General features: G+C 32.4%; 1 protein-coding gene and 1 long non-coding RNA gene across 2 annotated transcripts; both read right to left on the bottom strand.

The window, feature by feature from the left end:
* Positions 1-2,595: 2,595 nt before the first annotated feature.
* Positions 2,596-11,594, bottom strand: LOC127715684 (uncharacterized). Its single transcript, XR_007988529.1, has 4 exons — positions 11,154-11,594; positions 8,929-9,097; positions 5,401-5,503; positions 2,596-2,663 (listed from the first exon to the last, which is right to left on the bottom strand). It is a non-coding gene; the product is annotated as an uncharacterized LOC127715684 (long non-coding RNA).
* An 11,698-nt stretch (positions 11,595-23,292) lies between these two features.
* Positions 23,293-26,812, bottom strand: LOC127715655 (integrase/recombinase xerD homolog). The gene is made up of 2 exons (XM_052221816.1): positions 26,429-26,812; positions 23,293-24,390 (listed from the first exon to the last, which is right to left on the bottom strand). Exons 1-2 carry the CDS (start codon positions 26,574-26,576, stop codon positions 23,375-23,377), a joined length of 1,164 nt encoding a protein of 387 aa, XP_052077776.1. The 5' UTR covers positions 26,577-26,812; the 3' UTR covers positions 23,293-23,374.
* Between the last annotated feature and the right edge of the window lie 215 nt (positions 26,813-27,027).

The following is a 27,027-nucleotide window of genomic DNA, read 5'->3' on the forward strand; positions in this document are numbered from 1 at the left end:
TTTTTCGTCGCCATTTTGGACTGTATTTCACAGTTTGTTAAATGATATAGTATTCTTTTGTTAGTCCACTTATTGTCATTTAAAAAGGCAGAGGGTTGAGATTTAGAGAATTTGGTGATGATGACATATCATTGACAGTTTCTGTTAAATTGATTCACACCGTTTTAGAGTGGTGCACACGTGGAGCAGGATCTACTTACCTTACCGAAGCACCTGAGATCACCCCTAGTTTTTGGTAGGGTTCGTGTTGCTCAGTCTTTATTTTTCTATGTTGTGTTTTGTATACTGTTGTTTGTCTTTAAGTCTTTTTTTGCCATGGCATGAACAGTTCATTTTTGACTTTTGAGTTTGAATGTCCCTTTGGTATCTTTCTCCTCTCTTTTAGTAGACTCGAACGAATTATGAATTTATTTCTGACAAAAGTATGTTGCCCTCTTTTATGGTTATTTTTGTTGTTGTCTTGCTGACTCATTGACGTATACTCTTACTTTTTTTTTAATTTGTACATTCTTCACAATTATGGAAAATGTAATTAGAAGGTTAATGATATTATCTGTTTTTGGTCTTAAAGCAAGTTAGGCGACTCGTAAATCATGTTAATTGCACAATATTAAGATAAAACCGGAGTACGGCCAATTTCCCCTGATTTTATTTCACAACAGGGCAAAAAAAAATCTTAAAATCTTTGAATATTAAATTCATAGCATCATAGCCAAATATGTGTACTTTAGGTTCTAACAATATGTTGGTTTATTTCTAAACAGTTCTTTAAATTATAAACGTCATAGGAATACAAAAAAATGTATCCATCCCAAAAATTTAAGAGAAGTTAACGATTAACCACAACCAAAAGTATGTAGGAAGCAAAGCTATATATGTAATATCTTTTGGATACGAATTTATTGGTTTTGGCCAGTGATGTCCTTAGATGCAAATGATTAGACAAAATGCCTTCAAAAGTATCATTTAGCGCTGAATAACTTTTTAATTTTCTGGAAATATGTAAAATTGCGAAACAATATTTTAAGTATATGATATAGATCCTCTAATAAGGAATTTTCAGTAGAATTTGGCAAATTTTAGATTTTGACCATGTGACTGAAACAAAACTAACCAAAAGCTCTTAATTGTAAATTGAAGTACATAGGAAAAATTGCACCATATGTTTTCATATGTTTAACATATGTTTTTCATATGTTTGAAAACATATGTAAACATATGTTTAGGCCCGACATGAAAACATATGTTTTCGAACATATGAAAAACATATGGAAAACATATGAAAAACATATGTTTTTAAAATCATATGAAAAACATATGTTTTTCATACATGTAAACATATGAAAAACATATGTTTTTCATATGTTTTTTACAAACATATGTTTTTCATATGTTTTCATACCTGGCCTAAACATATGTTTTCATATGTTTGTCCTAAACATATGTTTTCATATGTTTGGCCCAAACATATGTTTTCATATGATTTTATCTTGGTCCTAAATATATATTTTTTATATGTTTTTAATTGCTCAAATGGATTTATTTTCTAATAGATTCTAAACATGGTTTGTATATATATGTATTTTTTTTTGCGATAGGTTTTTAAGGGTAACGTTTTGATGTTTTTTAATATGTTTTTCTTTAATTTGTTATCTTTTTTTTCTGTCAAGAACTCATTTTGAGTGTAAATACTTCATTGTGATGAGTTGTTGCTTTAAAAAGTAAAAAACCCAAAATACCAAACTCCACAGAAAATACATGGCAAAATCAAAAGCTCAAACAAATAAAAAACAATAAGTGCTCCAAAATTTTTATATAAAGTAGATTTTTTTTTTATTAAGTTGTTGTCTCTTCTATTTTCATATTTTTGTCTCTTTGACATACATTGTACCACATTTCTATTGTTATATTCTATTTTCAGTTGTTTGTCTCTTCGACATACACCATTTATAGTATTGACTATATTCTATTTTCATATGTTAGTCTCTTTGACATACGCCATTTTCTATTGTCTATATTCTATTTTCATGTTTGTCTCTTTGACATACTCCATTTCTATTGTCTAAATTATATTTTCATATGTTTGTCTCTTTGACATACTCCATTTCTATTGTCTATAGTATATTTTCATATGTGTGTCTCTTTGACATACTCCATTTCTATTGTCTATTATACTTTCATATGTGTGTCTCTTTGACATACCCCATTTCTGTTGTCTATATTATATTTTCATATGTTTGTCTCTTTGACATACCCCATTTCTATTGTCTATATTCTATTTTCATATGTGTGTCTCTTTGACATACATCATTTCTATTGTCTATATTCTATTTTCATGTGTGTCTCTTTGACATACATGTGTACTGGCATTTCTATTGTCTATATTCTATTTTCATGTGTGTCTCTTTGACATACATGTGTACTGGCATTTCTATTGTCTATATTATATTTTCCTATGATGTATGTGATATTTCTATTGCTATATCACCATACACAGATGTGTAATTGTCTCCACTGCTTGCTATTACTGGTGCATGTGTATGCAGCTGCTTTTTGGAAATATCCTGTATGATTAAGAAAGACAACTAGATTGACTTTGAGCTCAATATTGTATTAATTAAAAATTAATGTTCCTTTGGTTCTGTTTCTTTACTTTTCAGTTCCTGCAAGTAGAAATAAAAGAACAGAGTTTCAATGTCCACCTAGTCGCACATTTTAAGCTCATCACTTGGCGTCCATCATCGTCGTCGTTAACTTTTTACATTTTTAACTTCTTCTAGAGAACCACTGAATGGATTGGAACAAAATATAGCATGAATGTTCCTTATGAGGTGCTGACCAAGTGTTGTTACTTTGTTGCCGATCCATCATCCAAGATGGCCACCAGCAGGGGGCTTAGTTTAACAAAGGACCCTACGGGAAATACATACAAATGTTTTCTTTTAGAGAACCACTGAATGGAATGAAAGCAAATATAGCAATATTAAACCAAATTTGGCCTCAAACATTATTATAAGTATCTGTTATGATTTTTATCTTTTTTTTATATGATTTCAAAAACCCAAGTAGAGTCATGTGAGCGACGCAGGCTCTTGAGAGCCTCTAGTTTATCTATCAAGGGGCAATATTTACAAAAAACAACATGTTTTTTTGTTCTCAAAAATATTTATAAATAAAAAATATGCTTGGGGGAAAAAAAAGTTCTTTTTCTTGTATACTAAATATTTCAAACTGACCTTCAAGGGCATTACTATAATAGTATACTATAAGTTTAATAAAAAAAATTGAGAGCATTTACAAGGCCATTTTCCATAAATTTAATATTTCCAAGAGGCATAACTCTTTTGAAAAAATTCAATCGGCCATCATTACAACTGCCAGTTGGACATCTACACCTTACAATAATTCCATACACCAAATATAGTAAGTATAACTTATTGCTTCTAATACCTGAGATATTGACCACGAAAACTTTCTGACAGAGTAGACAGACACTAGCTATAGGACCTTGCAAGGCACCCACATACTAAGTAAATAGAAATATCCTATTACCATGATTACTATAAATAATATTAATAAGAGAGAAATTTACATTACAAAAAAACTTTAACCACAGACTGAACCTAAACTTTAGGACAGCGACGCCGCCCCTGGCAGAGTCTTGGATCACTGTCTCGCTTTCGTGAAATAAATTTGCAAGCTTGACAAAAAGCAGAACATGTATTTCAGAAATAGAAATTCTATTCAATTATTAATACTTATATGCTGTTATGGTCCTATATATTCTTGTGTGTTCAATATTTTGGCATTACACAAAGTCATGCTTTCTTAGACTGTTTGAAATAACAAATGTTTTGTTGTTACATTAATTGATTAAATATGTTGAATGTGAATTGATAGATATTTTAGTTTGGGAAAACATAATTTTTGCATCTTTTATTATTTTGTTATTTCTTTTTAAGTGCTTGTTGATGAGTCCAGCCCTTTCTGGCTGATTTTGACATTTGTTTCTTATGTTGGGTGCTGTCTGCCATTACTGTGTGTAGTTTTATTTTTTTCATTGGTTCACATTTTTTCATCCTTATACAAGTTATAGCAATAATAGGTTACTTTATGGTATGGATTTTGATCATTGTTTATGACTGTACAGTGACCAGCAAATGTTAACATCTTCGTCCTTTGGTTTTTTAATTGGTAGTTGTCCTATTGAGAATCATACATGTACCTCATCTCCTCATACATGTTAAACATGTTATATCTATATGCTGGTTCATAAAAAATCTTAAAAGGAAATTATTCAATTGTTATATGTTTGAAAACTCTTTCCTATATAACCCGAATAATTCAGTCGTTATATTCCGCTGATCTACGAAGGCTACATTAACGCCTGAACGTCTTCCTCGATAAAGACCGTCAACCGGAAATTCACACCGCTATGCATAATGGGAATTTTGATTTAAGTTGGCAGCTAAAGAAGGAGGAGTTTCGGATGTTAATTGATGTTAAATGATGTAAACTGATGTTAATTGATGTTAATTAATTATTATCGGATTTGTGTTAATTGAACACACGTGTTTAGTAAGGCAATTACAAGACAGTTGCGCAGACTCATTATCCTGATCGCCGCCGATTGGCTCTCTCTCACAGAGAGCAGACGACGCGGCCAATGATCATAAGGAGTTCAAGCCCTCGTGTGGGAGAAAATCGGACACGGAAAGGGCTTGAATTATTCGAGTTATTTCCTATAATGCAAAAACAATAATTGATTGATTTTCTAGCTTATTTTTATGTTCAGTGGCAAATATTTTATGTATATTCAAGACGAGAACAACTTTTAAATATACAATTCATATTACATTGTAATATAAACAAATGCTATAATTATTTTAACTTCTGACATCTCATGGGGGGTCTCATTGGGGGGTTCTGATCCCGGATCCCGCTTACTGTTTTGTCAGATTCCCGTATCCCGCTTACACTATGTACATAAGCAATTCTCATTTTTTTTGTAATTTCCCGTGTCCCGCTAGACTTCATTTCCCGTTTTCACGGCACAATAATTTGACTTTCACGTGTCACGCATACAAAAAATCGGCAATCCTGGGTCACGCTTAGACCCCAATGAGACCCACCTCATGCGTGTGTGTGTGTGGAGCAGAAGAAGGATTCCTTGATAAAATTGAGAATGGAAATGGGGAATGTGTCAAAGAGACAACAACCCCACCATAGAGCAGACAACAGCCGAAGGCCACCAAATTGATGCATACTTGACATCAGAAAGACATAAATAAACAGTATACATGGTATACATGCTGTAACATGTACAATTACACTTGAAAAAGTTTTAAATAGATAACATTAAATTATTTAAATTAACTGCAATTCTACAGATGAACTTACTTTGCAATTGATACCAGTTCTTTTTGCCTGACATCCGCACCTACATGTACACCAGTGATTCTAATACTGTACTTTCCTTTCATTTGGTAACCATGGTAACAAGCTAAAATTGTAAATCTTAATTTAATCCAGAAGTCCAGACAAAAACATGTTCATTTTTGTAGACATAGTATGAACTGATGCTCACTAATTTATATTTTTACTTTTGAGTGAATGGAAACAATATGTAACAAACAACAAAAAGATCAACAGTGTAACTAATATTAATAATATATGTATAGCCTAAGCCCGTCTCAGTATAGTATGAACTTTTTCTAATATAAAATGATCTACTCTGCTGTCTACAGTTTAAAATAAAATGCTCCCCAGGGTGCAGCTTGATATGACCGCAGAGGTCGAACCCCAAAAAGATGGGGCAAGTATTGACACAAAATACAAGCTTGATACAGCTCTGAATTTGGTTTGTGATTAAATATTTGACACGGCATACATGGCATAGGTTTCTGACACAGAATGAATGTGGTTTAAGAACTTAAAAATTTTAAATTAGACATTTACCTATTATGGTCCAATATCCTAAATCTAAATACATGGTTAACATTAGATTCAGCATATAAAAGAACCCCAAGAATTCAATTTTTTGATGAAATCAAACAAAGTTTAATTATGGACCCTTTTAACCTCAATGTGGACCAATTTGATAACGGAGCCCAAAAATCAAAAATCTAAATACATGGTTAGATTCAGCATACCAAAGAACCCCATATATTCAATTTTTTTTAAACTCAAACAAAGTTAAATTTTGCACCCGATTTGGACCAACTTGAAAACTGGGCCCATAATCAAAAGTCTAAATATATGTTTAGTTTCAGCATATCAAAGAACCCTAAGAATTCAATTTTGTTAAAATCAAACTAAGTTTTATATTGGACCCTTTGGACCTTAATGTACACCAATTTGAAAACGGGACAAAAATTAAAAATCTAAATACACGGTTAGATTCGGCATATCAAAGAACCCCAATAATTCAATTTTTGATGAAATCAAACAAAGTTTAATTTTGGACCCTTTGGACCTCAATGAGGGCCAATTTAAAACGGGATACAAAATCCAAAAAAACTTAATACACTGTTAGATTCAGCATATCAAAGAATCCCACATATTCAATTTTTGTTGAAATCAAACAAAAAAAAAGTTTAATTTTGGACCCCGATTTGGACCAACTTGAAAACTGGGCCCAAAATCAAAAATCTAAATACATGTTTAGATTCAGCATATCAAAGAACCCCAAGAATTCAATTTTTGTTAAAATCAAACTAAGTTTAATATTGGACCCTTTGGACCTTAATGTAGACCAATTTGAAAACGGGACCAAAAATTAAAAATCTAAATACATGGTTAGAATGGCATATCAAAGAACCCCAATAATTCAATTTTTGATGAAATCAAACAAAGTTAAATTTTGGACCCTATGGACCTCAATGTTGACCAATTTAAAAATGGGGCCCAAAATCCAAAAATTTAATACATGGTTAGATTCAGAATATTAAAGAACCCCAAGAATTCAAGAATAAAACCCCATTGAAATTGGTCAAGAAATAAGCAATTTATACAAAGTATTTGAAAAGTATTGTTATTGGCCCCTAATTCATAAACAGTTCGGGTCATAACCCCCAAATTCAATTCCAACCTTCCTTTTTTGGTATGGAACCTTGTGGTACAATTTCAGAAAGATCCATACACTTACACACAAGTTATATTGTCTGGAAACTAGTAAAATGCTTATTTTGACCCCTTTTTAGGCCCTTAATTCCTAAACTGTTGGGACCATAACCCCCAAAATCAATTCCAACCTTCCTTTTGTGGTTTCAAACCTTGTATTTAAATTTCATAGAGATCCATTCACTGAAACTAAAGTTATTGTCCAGAAACTAAGTGTTTTCGGACGACGCGGACAACAACGACGATGTGAAACCAATATATGACTGCAAATTTTTTTTTGCAGTCGTATAAAAAACAACATTAAGGCCTTAACTCTTGATGTTTAGTAAATCTTGATTTCCTGTTAAATAGGCAAAATTGTTTAAATACACCATTTATAGGCATGTTGTGGAATCTCAATAAATACTTATGATTGCAATGTTCGTTTAATCGTCGTTGTAGCTATGAAATCTATACAATAACGTCATTCACTACAACGTTACCATAGTTCAATGTTAGTACTTCACGTGTACTATTTTCCGACAAGGAAATATTAACTCATGAACATAATATGTTGTCATTTGTGTTACCATCCATACTTCATGCATTTAATAAAAGAACAGCTTTTCAATGTACCTCGCCAATTGATGGATAACCATGTTTAAAATTTGCTATCAAAAAGCAAAAAATATGTATGTTCTTTTAACCTTTTTCATAAATTATAAATAATCTAAAAGAAATGAAGACGTGTGTGGGATTGCTTGCAATACAATTTTTCTTACAATATCTATTTCCAAGAGGCATAACTCCTGTAAACATATTTGATCAGCACTTATTTTCTAACTCATAAAAGCCTATGCTAATATACATGTAGACATACATGTAAATGTAATTTATGAATTATAAAAATATCTGACAATAAATGTGGATAGTGTCCAAATGTGGACACAGATGATGCCCCTGCTTGCATATCATATAGTTATAAAGGGACATAACTGAAGAACGGTAAAAGTGACGCTACCCAAAAATTTTGTGGTAATAAGCATTGTGTGTAAGTCTCATAACATTCGGTTGAGGCTAACTCAAGTAGAGAACAGAAACTAAAAATTCAGCAATTTTTCTATTTGTAAACATGCATAACTTTAGAACGGTTGTGTTTAAGTTTTATAACATTTGGTTGAGACAAACTAAAGTTTTGTGGTAATGAATATTGTGTATAGGTTTCATAATGTTTGGTTGAGGCAAACTTAAGTTACCGAATGGAAACTAAAAATTTTGCAATCTTTCGATTTATAAAGGGGCAAAAGTCTAGAACGGTTAAAGTGACGCCACAAAAATTTATACTTGATCTGTGTTATGTCGAAATTAGCATTGTGTATAAGTTTCATCACATTTGGTTGAGGCAAACTTAAGTTAGAGAACGGAAACTAAAAATTTTGCAATTTTTCCATTTATAAAGGGGCATAACTCTAGAACGATTAAAGTGATGCCACCAAAATTCAAACTTGATCTGTGTTTTGTGGTAATAAGCATTGTGTATAAGTTTCATAATATTTGGTTGAGGCAAACTCAAGTTAGAGAACGCAAACCAATTACGTACAGACGGACAAGGGTAAAACTTAATGCCCCCGTGGGGGCATAAAAAAATGTAACCATAAAAGTGCTTTACTGGTTATCTTCCATAGAATTTATATTTCAAAGTGAAGTAATTCCTGTATGAATAATTTATCCAAGACATTACTGGTATATATAATAAACCTTTGGTATACATAAATATTACATGAATAAACAAAATATTTAAACAAAGTTATCCTTTTCATTACATACCTCTCATCACAAAATAATTATTGCCTGCTGCTCCTTATATGCACATAAATCAATATGACAATCTATGAATCCATTATACAATCTAGAAAGCGATGCCTCAAATGAATTCTGTTCTGTTGCTTAGATTCTTCTACTTCTTGAAGTACAAAATGTATTTTCATTGAAAATGCTAAAAGAAATAATGTATGACATGTACAAATGTATAGTAAAATGAAGTTACAATATTAATATATCTGCCAAATTTATTGCCTTAAAATTTTTTATATGACAAAATTGGCTTATTTTGATCTTTTAAAACAAGAACAACAGATCTAGACTTGCCCTGAAAAAAAAAACTATATAAAAAGTATTAAACTATTTGAATGTTCTAATCCATCTTATGTTTATTAAATCCATATGACCGTTGTATGAAGTGATGAATACAAGTGGTTAAATCTGCTTTGTCATGTTTGTACAGATACGATGTCAGATGAGTTAAGCCTTTTCACACCACTATCCCATGCAAGGGAGCTACCATTTGATAATAAAAGGGGGGGGGGGGGGTAGTATGAAAAAGTTTGTCCTGCATTTCCATTTTTCCACTCTATTCAGTCCTGTCTTTTTTTATTTATAGTTTATCCTGACTTTTGTTTTACATCAATTGTCATCCTGCCTTTTTTGGGGGGGCAAAGTGTCTCATCCTGCCTTTTTTTCAAATTTCATCCTAGACCCCCCCCACACACACACACATAAAAAACAAATGATAGCTCCCTTAAGGGGAAGGTTTGGCACCAATACTAGTCTGACTCCACCACATCCTGTACATTTTTATGCCTGTCCAAAGTCAGGAGCCTGTAATTCAGCGGTTCAAGTTGTCGTTTGTTGACTTTGTTGCTGTATATCATATTTGTTTATTTGTTCCTTGTTTTGTTTATAAATCATTACATGTATCAGTCTGTTAGTTTCCTCATTTGCATTGTTTTACATTTGTCATTTTCATTAAATGTCTTTTATAGCCGACTTTGTGGTATGGGCTTTGCTCATTGTTGCAGTCATCTTGTACCATAACTTATTATAGTTATTAACTTCTATGTCATTTGATCTCTGGTGGAGAATTGGACTCTTCTCATTGGCAATCATACATGTACCACATCTTCTTATTTTTATATTCACATTAAAGTATATGTTAAGTAGACCATTCATGCACTCTAGAGGTCCACTTCTTATAATGTACAACATGTACAAGGTGATAAGGCCTGCCAATGTAATAGCCTTGGTCATATTTTTCAGCTTAAAAATATGTGAATAGGTGTGGAAAACTATCAGAAGTATAATACATGTATGATAAGGCTAAGAATTATTAGATGTTTATTGTTATAGTACTCAGTAATAGTAGTCTCAGACTCAGAATAATTAAGGCTTATTGTACTTGTCATATGCAAAGCCTTGTAATTTTCTTAGTTGCAAGTCTTGTTTTGCCTTAAGCATTGTTAAGTTGACATAACATAAGGAATTTGAGCCTCAGATTTGAGCTTTAATCAAATGTGATGATTTTCTCGGTAATGCTAGAATGTGATTCTTGTCCGCTCCAGTATGTCCTGGAATCACTCATACTTAAAATTTGGAAAAGGTTACATGTACATTATTACCTATGCAATGTATGAAAAGGTATATATACATTTTTTAAATCTAAATTAAATGAAAAGGGGGAGTAATTGATCCCCAGGGGCACCCTTATCTATTAATTGTAAAATAGCTACTAAATTTAAAAATTTTGCTAGAGATTATAAAGTCGTCTGCACAGTGTCATGGTTTTAAAACAACTGATAAACAAATACAAATATCACACACCATAAGACACAATTATACAGGTCTGTATCAGTTAAAGTAATTAAGTTCTGTAGTGACATTAGATAAACAATTTCAATATATTACATCAAGCATATGATGTCCCCCCCCCCCCCCCCCCTTTCCAAGTTTGTCTTATTGTCTAAAGCGTTTACATATTATACGGTTATTTGGGATGTATTTGTGTCTTAATCTTGTAACATTCTCATTATGACATATACATGTAATAAAATAGATAATGAAACGGATTACCCAATGCAATTATATTTATATTACATTATCGTTCTCAGACTCAGGTTTACAAATATCTAGTCAAATAGTTTTTCGTGAAAAATAAAGCACACACATCTTCCTGCTTTTATCCAATAGTTAAACAAAATGTGAATAATAATATTTACCTTTCGTTGTGCTTTTAGGGTACGTAAAACTATCCATCAAAACAAAAACACTTTCGCTGTTTCGTTGCGTTGACTTTCTATAAATTTTCTATGTTTCGTTCCCCAGTTTCTTCCAGTTAATCGACAAGTCACCCATTTCAATTTATCTTTTTATAATAAATTTTGATTCACCAGTTTGAAAAACCAAAGTTCTTTGTATCATCTATCTCTGTCCATTCAAACTTTTTAAATGACAACAGATCGCGTGAGCGTCCATGGATTTTGCGTCATAGTATAAAAAACGGTAACGGTGAAAAGATTTCCGGGTTTCCGTATTCGACGTACCATGCAAGCTTTCGTACTTTACGTATGGTCTGGAATCACGATTGGGGTTTAAGAATATAGAAAATAATGACAAAAAGTGCAAAATAAAGAAAAAAAAAAATAAAGAACAGATACTAAAAAAAGTAGAAATATGGAATAAAGAATCATAGAGAATAATGGGATTATTGATAAAAAAAAAAGAATTGAGAATAAAGAACAAACTAAATAAAGAATATTTATCATCATATTATTATTTAATATTTATAACTCATTCATTTATTTTACATTATGTTCCATTCAGAACACCTGTGGGGGTGACATACATGTAGCCCGCTGATGATGTGGGATTTAGTGGGAAGAGTAGAAAGTGCACTTTCCTGTTTGAGAAATACACTATATAGATAATGAATGACAAAATGTATGTGATAATTAAATGACAAATTTTGACATTTTCTCAAAAGATTTTTTTTTAAATGTCATTTAAAACATGTGAAAACATATGAAAATCATATGTTTTTCATATGTTTACAAACATATGTAAACATATTATCTAAAACATATGAAAACATATGTTTGCTTCCATATGTTTTCATATGTTTCAAAACATATGTAAACATATGTTTGTAAACATATGTTTTTCATATGTTTGGGACAAACATATGAAAAACATATGAAAATCATATGTTTTTCATATGTTTTGAAAACATATGAAAACATATGTTGCAATTTTTCCTGTGTAGAGGTCGGCTCTTTGAACGATTTACGGACGCAATTGTGAATTGGTTTACATTACTGTTGTGAAATGACACAGGCGAAACGAATATGTTTTATTTGCCGTAGTTATATCTCTATTTTGGATTTTTTTGTACAGGTATTTGTCTTTTCGTTTTTTCGTTTTTTTTTCTTTTGTTAATAGCTATATTTTTCTTTCTTCAGTTTATGGTTTTTTGTAACAGTTTTTGTAACATTTGTATTTACTTTTATCCCCCTTTTTTCTGGCTGTCAGACAGTATGGTGTTATTTGTGTTGGTATTGATCGGAAATTTTCATTCCCTGTCTCGTCATGGAATTTTTCATGTACCCTCCATAATGCACAACACTGGAGAAAACCCTACGTTCGTTAAAGGGTCGTTAGCTGACCCAAATTCTCATATTTTATTTATAACATACTAAACCAAATTTCCAAATTACAAAACGTAAAAAAGAAACAATTAAAAATGCATGGGGTCGCTATAATGTAACAGCAATTCATACGTATTTTAGACCAGACGCCATTTAATTATCCACCGAGATGACCTCCGAAGATTCCCGACGGTCATATAACCCGATATACACATAAATATAAATATAAATAGATAGCGAGCACGTTCATCGGAGTTTTCTAGGTCTGTTTGATTTCATGTCATAGGCTAAATACATAAGTAAATAATCGTTTTACCTGTATAAGAATGATTTTTTTTTGTGGGAAGATCAATCAACGAAATGGTTATTCCTGGTGGTTCACTTGTTTCACTTTTCAATGTTAACATTCTTTTCATTTTAATGAATGAGCCACCTGGTGATCACATTCGCATCTATCTCCTCTAAAGGTCAACTTAACAGTTTGCGTGAATACGGATTCAAATGAGCTGAATTATTGACTTACAAGGCAATAATACACCAATGATGTTGTTTTAGCTTATTATGACGAAATTAAACCAAACTGACTACTAAAATCAATTTCTTTAGTATGTTCTACTTTAATAAATGTTTGAAACCAAAAATAACATATTTTATTTTTTTTGTAAAAGTAGTAAGGGATGAAAAAAAACTAATTACGATATAAATCAACATCAAAAATACATGTAAATATTAATACGTTTTTTTTCAAATTAAATCGTTGCTGTTCTTTTTACAATTTCTCCATTATCGTTTAAAGTAATAAAACGTTGTTTGAAATGTTTAAATAAAATACAAATAAGAAAAATTTATTTGCAAACAAAAGTTGAACTTAAGGTTGCTTGCAATGTCACTAAAAATATCGTTTTCGGATACTTAATTATAATACCTTTGGTTGATTGAAAAGAAAACACATGACGTTTCCCAGTGGAGTTACGTTAATCGTGTTGATTTTGTGGTATATATATATTAATTATTGGTTTTAAGTACAAAGTATATACAAATTAAATTCAAAGTGTCCTGCACATTATAGCTATTATTACAGCGTTTGAACTAGGAATGGAAGATCTAGGTGGAATAAGCATCGAAAGTCTGAAAAACACCTACCAAGTCGAGGGTAATGTAGGACTAGCATTTAACATTGCTTTATTGCAATGTTTTATGTTATGTCTACGGACGAACACGTGTCTTACTTTATTTTTCAAAAATGTTAGTAAACAGTGTATTCTTCATTCAAAGACATTTCATTATAAGTCCCCGACTGGAACAGAAATAGGATGGGAGGCCTATCAAATTGTTGATTGTAAGTACTTTCCATCAAAGTTATTTTACATAATATTTTAGATTTAATAAATTATGTTAAAAATTTCAATTTACATTTAATACTATTTCAATTTTCAAAATTAAGGAAAGAATTGATAATGTTGAACAAATTGTATGTACAGTCTAATGTTATTTAAGGCCAATGTACAAACATTGTAATTTGAGTGTTTTAATCTTTGCTTCGTCATTAAGTTTTCATATCTAGAAATGCTCTGAAACACTTTTCCAGGCAAAATTGTCGTTACCTCCGTTTTTTTCATTGTTTTCCCCGAAAAATATATATTTAGTTAATTTCATCAACCGTGGAAGATTCTAGCGATTACAAAGTTGCATGTTTTGGTTTCTCTCAATTATTCAAAATAGTCTTTCACATCAGAGTTATCTTCGAGATTTACAACTTAAAGAACGTGACTGTGTCTTTCTGTTGTCCGAACATTTATATATTTTAATATGGTAATGATCCGGTTTTACCAACATGCTTACTATTAATGGAGATTTACGGAAAGTCTCGGTACCGACTGTTGACACCGATATTGACAAGAAAATGACAGGGGTTGTCTCAAACGTAAATTTTACGGCGCACATGATTCATAAGGTATTTTTGTGCAAATAAAACCAGAGTCTTCATTGACGGAGCATAGTATCCCTCCATCGGCAATAAGCAGCAGCAAATTTTTTATCCAGAGTTTCCGTAACAGCACATTTCAATTGGATATGTCTTCAATTAAGCTCACATATATATATGAAGTACTTTTGTATGATTTTTTTTTTTGCTACAATGCCATAGCGTACAAATAAAAAAAATACGTTTTCTGATAGAAATATTATCATGTTCCACAGATACGAAAATAGAGGAATTGTAAATTGACCAGGGGGTGGGAGAAGCTGGAACAGATAATCAGTGCTGACCAAAATGACTTGAAAATTTGTGCAAACCAATTAGAGGCTATGGTGGTCACTCTGACAACCTTCATGGGCCATCGCACATTATTTGGGAAAATGGTAACCCAGGGAAATCTCTATCAAGTTTGGTTCGAATTGGCCAATAAGTGTTTGACAAAATCAGTCACCCAATCACAGGCCATGATGGTCACGTTTTTAAATTTGTCTGAATAATCAGACGCAGTTTTGGTGGAGGATAATCTCAGGAACATTTCTACCATCTAATTTCAAACCTATATTTAGTAGTTTTGGCAAGAAATGGACCGCTCAAAGGCTGTGATGGGCATTTTGAACATTTAATAGGGCTGTCGGACATAAGTTTTGTAATGGAGCATCTAAAGTGGATTCCTATATACCAAGTATGATTCAAATACTTTTGTAAACCGAAAAAGACAACTGACATCGACGGATGCCAATTGATCATGGCAACAGCTCACATATACCTTTGACCCAAGTGGGCTAACAAGATCGAGAGGGCCTGATTTGTAAAATTATATATACTAAATATAAAGTAAACTAGAAAAAAATTATAGGAAATACATTTTATTGGTTTCTCCACCTGAAATCCATCGGATTCTGGATGAAATAACTCATCAAATCGATCTCATTATTGTTTTCATTATTTTCATTATGAAGCTATTGTAAGCCATCTGGTTTTACCGGATAATATCCACCAGCGCCCGTTTTTCGGGTTGTTCCTTTTTTTAGAAGGCCCAGTTTCATTTTCATTGGATTGTTCAGGGTAAACTTTGACATCTTACTTGAACGATGCAGCTTCAACTCGGGCTATATCATACTTGCTTGATTTCGAATGTAAATATACTTTGTTCTGATAAACTATAGATACAAACAAGGTACACAGAAGAACATAGACATTATACAATAACACAAAGATTGAAGCTTCTCTGCTGAATCCGACAAGTCGTTCACAACCGGAAAATTTTGATGTGGAAGGGTTTTAGTAGATTAGCCGGAAGAATATATGATGATAGGAGATTTGTACAAATCGGCATCCCGTAATCACGACAAAACCAATAGAAAACAGAAACGCAAGTATCGAGATCAATCCCATCATTGCGGAATATAGAATTCTTGTCAAACATGCCATTGGTGACCTAAAAAATTTAAAGTGACTGGAACTTTATGGAGGCACCCAGGACAAAAAAAAACACAAATTGGGGAGACCTGTGCAGGACTTGTGAACCGACGACAAACTTTATTTGATAAAATAAATCATTGTGTAAAATAGTGTTTAACAGTTCTTAGCAATTATTACCTTGAAATGCTATTTTTTTTAGACGACCCCCTTCATTTTACCTGTCAAAGTTGGTGTAAACAGTCGGTACCGAGATTTTATGTAAATCTCTGATAAGTCTATGAATTTAGCTCATTCTCCAGTAACATTGTGTACGTACTTACAAGACACGTGTTAAGTTCATCGCTTTTAATAGATTGTTCACCAACGATCTCTGAGCCGTCCTTTAACTAAAAAATGTTTTCATTTATAAGCTTAGTGTTTTAGTTTTTCATATTTTCGCAAACTTTGCATGGTCATCTTGATGAAAGTTTATGATTAGCGAAAACACCAACTCCGATATCATGTTTCTATATATAAACACGGCGATGCCATTTGAACAGGACATAATAATGGTTGTCTGCCAAGGCAGTGCTTTTATTGCATTGGAAACGTTTAATGTTCCCATATATGGAGAATAATAAACGTTTAAGACACAAACATGTGATAAATTATTTGTTTTTGTATGTGATATAGAAGGTAGATGAATCAATCTTTAAAATTTTACAATTATCTCATTTTTAAAGTAACTGGAAGGTGTCCGACAAACTTTTTATACTACAGACCATTAGATCTGTGTTACAGAATTGAAGATGGAACACACATGAACATGGAAGATCCAGATAAAGATATAGTGAGCCAGTGCTATGCCAAAGGGTCTGAACTGATTCGTGTAGACTCAGCTGAGAAACAAGCCTATATGGAACACGCTCTGGGTAAAAAGTAAAATAACAAAAATACCGAACACAAAGGCAAATTCAAAACGGAAAGTCCTTTATCAAATGGCAAAATCAAAAGCTCAAACACATCAAACGAACGGAAAACAACTGTCATATTCCTGACTTGGTACAGGCAGTTCTTTATGTGGAAAATGTTGGGTTAAACCTGATTTTATAGCTAGTTAAACCTCTCACTTGTATTGGTGAACGATTACTTAATAATATAGGACAAGATTGTCTTGAAAATGATCCGGGTATTACTGATTATTGCCATTGAATTAATCTAATTATTTCTGATGTTTGTTATTGAATTAATTTAGATATTTTTGATGTTTGTCATTGAATTAATCTAGGTGCTTCTGATGTTTGCCATTGAATTAATCTAGGTATTTCTGATATTTGTCAATGAATTAATCTAGGTACTTCTGATATTTGTCAATGAATTAATCTAGGTATTTCGGATGTTTGTCAATGAATTAATCTAAGTATTTCTGATTTTTGTCAATGAATTAATCTAGGTATTTCTGATGTTTGTCATTGAATTAATCTAGGTATTTCTGATGTTTGTCAATGAATTAATCTAGGTGCTTCTGATGTTTGTCATTTAAATAATCTAGGTGCTTCTGATGTTTGCCATTGAATAAATCTAGGTATTTCTGATATTTGTCAATGAATTAATCTAGGTACTTCTGGTATTTGTCAATGAATTAATCTAGGTATTTCTGATGTTTGTCAATGAATTAATCTAGGTATTTCTGATGTTTGTCAATGAATTAATCTAGGTATTTCTGATGTTTGTCAATGAATATATCTAGGTATTTCTGATGTTTGTCATTGAATTAATCTAAGTATTTCTGATTATTTTAATAAAAGTAAGATAATGAAGAAATATTACCTTTTCAGCTGGTTTACTTGACACGGCGTATGTATGTGTGCAAGGAAGCAACTGTGCTGTACCTGGTGTTTGGACATACGATGATGGAACACCGTTTGGGTACACTAACTGGGAGGTTGGACAACCAAATGGTGGAAACAATCCTAGAAATCTTGGTATCGATGTCAGTGGAACGGATTTACTGTGGCATGACTACCCTATCTCTGAATCGAAAACGTGTAGTTATGTATGTGAAAAAAGATAAAGTGTTTTCGTAAAGACCAACAATAGCATCGAAAATTTAGTTAACCTATCGATCCTTGGCGGAGCTATGTCAAATATGCGACATAAAAGCAAGTTTTACGTAACCCCATGCTAAGATATAATGTAGTTATCTACATAAAATTGATACCGTTAATGTCACTATGATGCAATATAATCAAGATATCCAACTTTATTTCTGTGTGAAAATCACATAAATCGAACAACCATGAAAATGCGTTCTCGTCTCACTAACTCACAAAGTCAAACAAAAATCCCACTGTTAATTTTCAATAAAAATATTACGATAAAAATCATTTGTAAGTTATCATTTATTCAAAATAACTTACAATGAATTGTACTTGTCAGATGTATAGGTATGGAGCTAGCTGTGGACCTTTTCTAGGTTATGCGTATGCTTCAAAATAGAATGTGAATATGATAGAATTTTGTTTATTATTGAAGAATTTACATTCCTATTAAAAATGGCTTCCTTTAGGTAGACCGATAGACTTTATATGCTGCCCTTGAAATATATGTGGTCGTCCATTCGAACGAATTGCAATTATAATTTATTATCATTTGCAAATATTTAAGGGGATTTCATATACTAGAACACGAAACAGGGAAACGTGGATAGTGTTCTACACAATATCTATACCTTTCCATCCAAAATATTTGATTTCTATGTTTCTTGCCAGGATATAGAGACTTATGTTCATTTGATTTCTATGTTTCTTACCAGGATATAGAGACTTATGTTCATTTTACAAGTACAGTACTTCATTTTTTACAAAGAAATTGGACACGGGTTTAGTAATAATATCAAAATATATGTTAACGAATATGTAAAAATGTTCAAAATGGACTGCATATTGATGAATATGTTAATATAAGCAAAGGCTCTTCCTCTTCTTGTTGATCTGGTTCTCAACTGATATGAGACAGACTTCACACAGGATTGATTAATTGATTGATTGATGGTTGCTTAACGTCCAGTGGCAAATATTTCATGCATGTTCAGGACGAGAACAAATTAGCAATCAATACAATGGGTAGGTCTTGTAATTTAGACCGTCCGGGATGAGGTCGGAGAAATTTCGACTGCCACTGGAAAATGAGGGTATATTGGATAGGGACAGAAATTTGGCTTTGTAACAGGCCACCTACGGACCCCTCAAAGAGTTGTTGCAGGGGTTTTTAATAGCATGGCACTCACTCTACACTACCAAGAATTTACCAACGTTTTTTTGGTACATTTCTACCCTCGTACATATCAGTACTGTTCGGCAAGACTAAAAACTTGTAATGTTATACTTCCTATTAATTCAGTACTGTTTATTATTATACAAAAACTGTACAATTACTAATTCTATAAATTCAGTACTGATTTTTTCAGTACTGTTTCAGTACTGATTTCGTCAGGACTGTTTCAGTACTGATTTCGTCAGTACTGTTTCATTATGATACTGATTAAGTCAGTACTGTATCTTTACGGAATATTTCATTATTGTTTTAAGTATATTCTTACTTTTTTTCAGTGCATGGATTAATGTGTTCATTTAAAAAAAGATGTCATTTCTTTTAGTACGTAGCTGTGCACTTTAGTTTATTTATCTTACAATTGGTTACAATGTTTACATTTGAATGCATACAGTGATGCCAATTTGAAAATAAAAAGAACTGAAAAACTAATCAACTAGGTAATTATGTATTAATAGCAAAATTAAGGTATCGGTGGTCTTAGGTTGTTTTGTACATTTGGGTTGGGTTAATTGTTCTCTTTGACACTTACCCCGTTTCCATCCTTTTCTATACTGTGACATCTTGATGATTTCGTTATGTTTTTTTATTTCGCTGATTTTTTGTTCTGATTTTGTTTTACTTTAGGTCCAGCTCTTCAACAGTTATTTTAGCTGTTTTTTTTTCAATATTTTGGCATTGTCAAATTTGCATCTCATTCTGGTGCGGTCAATTGATATGGTTTATGTTTTTAGTAAGTTCTTATTTATATAGGTTTTATATTTGACAATATCATATTACATGTATCTGTGTCTTGCTTGGGTCAAATCAAAACATATTTAACAAGACTTGAACATTGAAACTGGGTATATTACTTTGAGAAGATGGATGGGTGGATGTTTTGTCATCCAGTGGCAAGTTAAGTGCATAATCAGAACGAGGACTTGATACTCAGATATAAATAATGACACTATTTTGCACTAGACCAATATTACACTGAGTTGAATTTTTGACATGCTAGTTCACCACAAGGAGAGAATCTGCTAGAAGACATGTCATCCTAACTGGACAGGTACCTTCAGACTAAACAGTCTATGTTTTTTCTCCTTAAAAAGTTTACGCTGTGTGCTGAGGGAACAATTATAATACAACCACTTTTCCAGTCCTAACTCTCATAAATACATTTCCGTTTACTTGCCCATTGTAAGGGAGCTACCATTTGATTTTTAGGGGGGGGGGGGAGGGGCTAGGATGAAAATATTTGTCCTGCATTTTTTTTTTAGTTGTAATCCTTGTCCTGCCTTTTTTATTTTTCACTGTGTTCGGTCCTGACTTTTTTTTACCTAAATTGTCATCCTGACTTTTTTTTTGCAAGTGTCTCATCCTGCCATTTTTTTTGAAAGTGTCTCATCCTGCTTTTTTTTTTAACTCAAAACTCCTGTCCTGTCTATTTTTTCAAATTTCATCCTAGCCCCCTAAAAATCAAAATGGTAGCTCCCTAAGATTTTTAATGGTTAAATAAATTTATTAACAGTCATTGATAGATTTCCTTTTTTTGTATACATTAATCATGCTGCAATTTCATTCACTTGTAATTTGTGTAATGTGAATAGTATCTGCATTGAGGGTAACTTAGATATGAAAAACTATTGTAATCTGTCCTATTAACCGTAGCTTCAAAGCATATTTAACTAAAAAATAAATGAAATTTTGTGTAAGAATTAATAGGTATCCTGTTAACGGGAAGTTGAATGGATGAATTTTAAACTGCATTACTCAGTAAAGCATGTTCACATGAGGACTGATGACTTTCAGGAAACTCTTGATTTGTAATTCCTCAGAAAACTGTGATGGATTTGCATATTACAGACAGACATACAGAGGTTAAAAAAGTATCAAAATCTAAAGACCGATTTCCAACAGAATGATTTTAAAATGTCTGAAGGATGTCATTTGGTACATAAATTAACCTTTTTAATTTTTTAGCATAAATTCCCACAAAAAGACCTTCTCCTTTCATGAAAAATGACTTAATCATATATACCTCACATTACAAATTACATAAATTATTACAAGTTACATGGATTTGAGTTACTTTTTGAAAATATTTCAATACTAGTACTAAAAACATGATTACTAATTTTACATTATTCCTGACAATTGTGGTCAGGTAGCTATGTATATATGTATGTACGTAGATCCCTCCCTTTACGGAGCATCCATCGAGAGCTACGACTGTACAGTGGAATCCGTGTAGTGACACTCCCTATCGGGATTAATGGCGATGTGTCACTAATGTACATTTGTTGACCATTAAAATACATGCTTTGCTCATCAACATTGATTTTTTTGTTAACTGAATAAAACAAGATGAAGATCTCAAATGTTTAACTTTCTCTTTTTATCTACTGCATTCACTTCCATTGCAAGTACAATAAACAGTAATCTTAAGAATGAACAGCATGATATAGTTACAACATGTAAAATTTCTCTCTCAATTTGATGTTTTTAATCACTGTTTCATAATTCTGCTTCAATGTTATTTTGCACTGCTCTTCCAGTGCATGTGATATCACATATCTTCGCCAACTTGTTTCTGAAAAATAAAAGGTTGATTATAACACTGTCAGATTTCAATGTTATCATGTTTGTTAAAGTCCAATAATAAGGCCAACTATAGGTCAACCACAACATAATATGTATAGTGTACATGCATTGCTAAAGTTGGTATTACGTAAATAAAGGTGCATATTATCATGGAGAAAAATGAAAAAAGAATGGAATAATGTATGGGTTACCTACTTGAAAACTGATCTAATACGATTGGGAGAAAAATTTTAGCGCCCCAAGTCTGGGTTGGCAAATTTCCATGTTTTCAATATAGGCTGCACTCTGACATTCTTAAATTGTTTTGTTATAAATTAGGCCGTTAACTTTTCTAAATTGAATTGTTTCATATTTTTCATGTCTTCGTCTTTTGTAGCCGACTATACGGTATGGGTTTTCTCATTGTTGAAGGCTGCACAGTTGCCTATGATTGTTAATATCCACTTCATCTGAAATTTGGTGGGTAGTTGTCTCATTGGCAATCATACAACATTTCATTATTTTATACAGCAGTTTAAAAATTTTAAAAAAGTATTCTTGTTGTTGAATTTTTCATTATTTGTAACAGTGGCAATTCTGATTAAATTATCATTTCAATCTGTAATCCAGTTTCAGAGAAGGAGATCTTTGTTTAGATTTCCTTTAGGTTCATATGTTAAACTATGTCCTGATGTGACACTAATCCTAATTTCTTACCAGTTCTATCTCGATCTTATATATTATCTGTTCATTACAGTTTTTAGTTGTTGATCTATGCCTTTATTTTCCTCATAGACTTATTATTTTTGTTCTGGTGGGATCCATTTTTGGAAACCTATAACAATAGATACTGCATCAAATATTTTGCATCAATTTGTAAAAAGTTGTTATTCCCAACATGCTTTTTATGGTATTATTTATGAACCTAATACTTTATAAACTGTCATTTGAAAAAGTACATCATGAGAGAAAGATTGTATCGAAGTGTTACAAAGTTCTGTCAAGTGGTTAATGAGCAATTGATGACACATGGGACATAAGGGCAAAAGGACAGACTCCCCCATCATTAAATACATGTAACATACCCTTTAGCAGGTGGGTTAAGTCGCCACATACACGAACAGGAATAACAGTGCCTGTCCTAAATCAGGAATCTTTGGGAAATAGTGGTCAATTGAAATATTATAACACATTTATATAACAAGAGTGTCCACGCTGAAATGTCGTGCCTGCTTTACTGACCATGCACTATTTCTTTTGAAAGTTTAATGCATAAAAGTACCACAGAAACTTGACATGTTCAATGATCCATGACAATGAAATTAGAGTCTGTATGACAGTCAATTCTATAATCATAGATAGGGCATTATGTTCTTATTCAATACTTCAAACGAACATAAAGCATTTACAAAGTAAAAACTCAACACAGGTTTTGGTTATCAGCTCGCCCCGACAGCACAGAAAGCTTCGATTGATAAAGAAAGGGACATAAAGAAAAAGGGGGGACAAACAATATAAATTACAATCCTAAATTCTTAGATACTGACAATCTGTTGAGTATACTCTCTTTAACATAACCATCTTTGGCTTTATCACTTTTCCATCTCCCGTGTTTCTTAAACAACCGGTCATCTATTCCAGCTTCTGCCGCGGCAGTAGCTCCTCCTGACCTCAAACTATGTAAGCCAAACTGTTTTTTATCAAGACCTAAACTGTCAAGTGCAGATAACAATAACTCTCTGGCTCTGGTGTAAGAAATATGACTACTCTTTCTAAGTTTGTATATATTCAAAGATTTACAATAACAAATAGATCTAAAAATAAAATCATTCGATTCTTCAGGAATGTTAGCTAACTTTAGATAACGCTGAAGTACATCTACCGGGCATGTAATATTCCCTGTTTTTGAAATGACAACATCTTTCCCTTCCCTATATACATCAGTTTTACTCTTGACTAAATGAAGTGTAAGGTAAGTAGGGGAAAACTGTATATCAGACCTTCTCAAGTTAGCTAACTCGGAGAATCTTAAAAAGCCAGCATAGGCTAATAAACACATACATGCTATTCTTACATCTTTTAAATTACAAGTATTATTAGCATATTTACATACAATATTTTTCAAAATATGCGGTGTGATAGGTTCTTTTTTGACAACTGAATGACCTATTTTTCTATGAGCCCCTTCAAGAACAGATGCAACTAGATTATTTTCACTGGGATCAGCAACGCCAGCTAATTTATGTGCCCATTTTATGGCGTAAAAAGCATCATTTAATTTTGAAACCGATTTTGCAGTTTCAGACAAATGAATTAAATATAAAGAAATATGTAAATGAGATGCTGGCAATGGTGAAAAAGAATATTGACTAGTCCACTTACACCATGAATTGAAGGCATATCTATATTTCTTCTGAGTACTCGCAGCCTTGGACGAAAGAAGGAATTCTGGTAACTGTTTGAACAAACTGCTGAGATCATTATTAGAGGCAACTTGTGAATTAAAGTCTGACCAATGTCCTACTGAAAAAATATCTGAAAAACGTAAAATTGCAATAACATTTTATATACATATACAGAGGACGAATTATTAGCATATTTCAGATTTCTATACACAGTAAAATATAATATATATTCAAATATTTCAACGCCAGCTACAATATCTTTATAGATACTAGGGCCATAAACTGTAAAACAAATTACCATGCCTGCTAAAATATCATTATAGATACTAGGGCCATGTCAAATAAAAAACCAAGCCTGCTACAATATCATTACCGATACTAGGGCCATGTCAACATAAACACCCATGCCTGCTACAATATACATATACTAGGGCCATGTCACAAACAGACCATGACTGCTACAATATATCTATATATATATTAGGGCCATGTCACAAACAGACCATGCCTGCTAAAATATATCTATATATATTAGGGCCATGTCTAAGATGCATCTAGCAAAACAGCCAAAACTGGCGAACCAAACGGTTCAATTCCGAATATCGTATTCTTATTCGAACCTTGCTTATAAATACCATCAGTATTTTTAAACACAATAACATCTTTTACGTAATCTTGATAAATCAGATGTTTATCGAATATCAAAGGCCAGAATGCAGCAGAAATCCACTTAGGCACAACTAACGTGCCTCGAGCTTTACAAGCTATAATGTGTTTAATCGATCGTATCACAAGATTAATTGGTGGAACTAGCCAATTATTTTCATTGGTCCAAACTTGAGAAAATGCATCAACTGCTTCAGAATCAGGTTGCCAAAATAAGGAGTTAAATCTCATAACTTTTCTATTTTCGACACTTGCAAACCTGTCAATCGAATAAGGACCCCACATATCATTTAAAAAATTGAAAAATATATGTGTGACTCCCCAGTCCTCGAAATCAACCATTTTGCTGATATAATCAGCCTTTTCATTTTCTTTTCTGGGAATCCATTGAATGTCAATTGATATTCCTTTTTGAATGCAAAATGAAAAAATAGATTTTGCTATAACATGAAGATTTTCTTTCATACTTCCCGAATTAACAATTTTGACACAATTTTGATTGTCAGTAAACCACTTTATAGTTTTTCCTGTGAAACTATTCTTAAAAGAAAAAAGGGCCAACTCTATAGCTTTCAGCTCTCTCCATGTGGAGCTTTGTACCGTTTCACTACATGTCCACATCTTATGGAAAATCTTATTTTCTAATTCAACGGTGTATGCACCAGCGGCAATATTACTAGCATCTGAGTATATGACAACAGAAGATTTACTGTAATGACATAAATTACGATAGTTAATCATGGTGACATTTTCTAACCAGAACTTTAACTCTGATAAAACCTCGACGGGTTTGTACCCTGTAATGGGAATATCCCACCCAATTCTACTTTCAATTTCCATGTAACAGAACTTTGACATAATTCTAGCCACATTTCCGATTACGGGAGTCATAGAAATAATTCTACCTACAACCTGAGCTAAAGATCTAGCTGTAACATAGGGAAATTTAGCCAAAATTACATTCAATGAGAAAATCAAATCGTCAACTCGACGTTGAGTAATAGATAATTTGTATTCTTTCGAGTTCCAAACTATTCCCAACCATTCTAACTCGGTAACAGGTTTAAAAACAGACTTCTCCTCGTTAATAAGGAAACCAGCATCAATCAAAGACCTTTTTACGAAGGACGATTGCTCATTACATGTATTTTCATCTGGACTCATGCCAAATCCATCATCTAAATACAAAACAACTTTTATACCGTTTCCACGCCAAAATTTTACTAGTGGCCTCAAACATTTAGTAAAAATGTACGGACCGGTAGTAATTCCGAAAGCTAAAACAGTATAGCAATAAAATTGACCTTCCCACTGAAAACCTAAGAAAGTCTGTTGCTGTGAGCATATGTCTAAGTGAAAATAACCAGATTTTAAATCAAACTTAAACAGATACATATCTTTGTCAAAATATTGTATAGCTAACTTCCAATCCTCAAATTTTATTTTTTCGCGCTTTATGTGTTTATTCAATTGACTCATATCTAAAATAAGTCGTTTCTTACCGGACTTTTGAGTAGCAACACTCAATGGATTTACCACATATGGTTGAAAAGGCACTTTAATTACGCAACCTATTTGAACTAAATCTTCAATTGACTTTGTGACAAATTCAGTATTCTGCCGTGCTGATCTATTATTTCTGTGGTACATTTTAAAAGGTGTATCTATAAATGGAATAACATAACCATTTTTTATTGTATCAAGCACAAAAGGACAAGCACCTATATTTTCCCAATACTTTACATGACAAGCTAATCTACCTTTCACCCCTTTAAATTTATCATATGACTGACAATTTTCAAAATATTGAACTTGATCTAAAAAAGATTCTATATAATCGTTATCAACAAAACATGTAGAAAATTGGTCATTAATAGTGTCTAAATACTTATTATTCACAATGACTGGAGAGTGACGTTCAGGCCCTACTTTACTACTTCTGGTAGGTTGTGGAGTTGCTGTTGGATGACCTGAGACTGGCGAGAAGAGGACAGTTTTTTCTCCAGTGGCCTTGTTGCTTGCAGTAGTGGCACGTGTCGATTGAGCAAGGCTCACGCCTTGCGAAGCTCCCACGAAAGGGCTGTTGCTGATTACGTTGATA

The sequence above is a fragment of the Mytilus californianus genome, unplaced genomic scaffold (assembly GCF_021869535.1).
Source record: "Mytilus californianus isolate M0D057914Y unplaced genomic scaffold, xbMytCali1.0.p SCAF_9, whole genome shotgun sequence".
In the NCBI taxonomy this organism is placed as follows: Eukaryota; Metazoa; Mollusca; class Bivalvia; order Mytilida; family Mytilidae; genus Mytilus; species Mytilus californianus.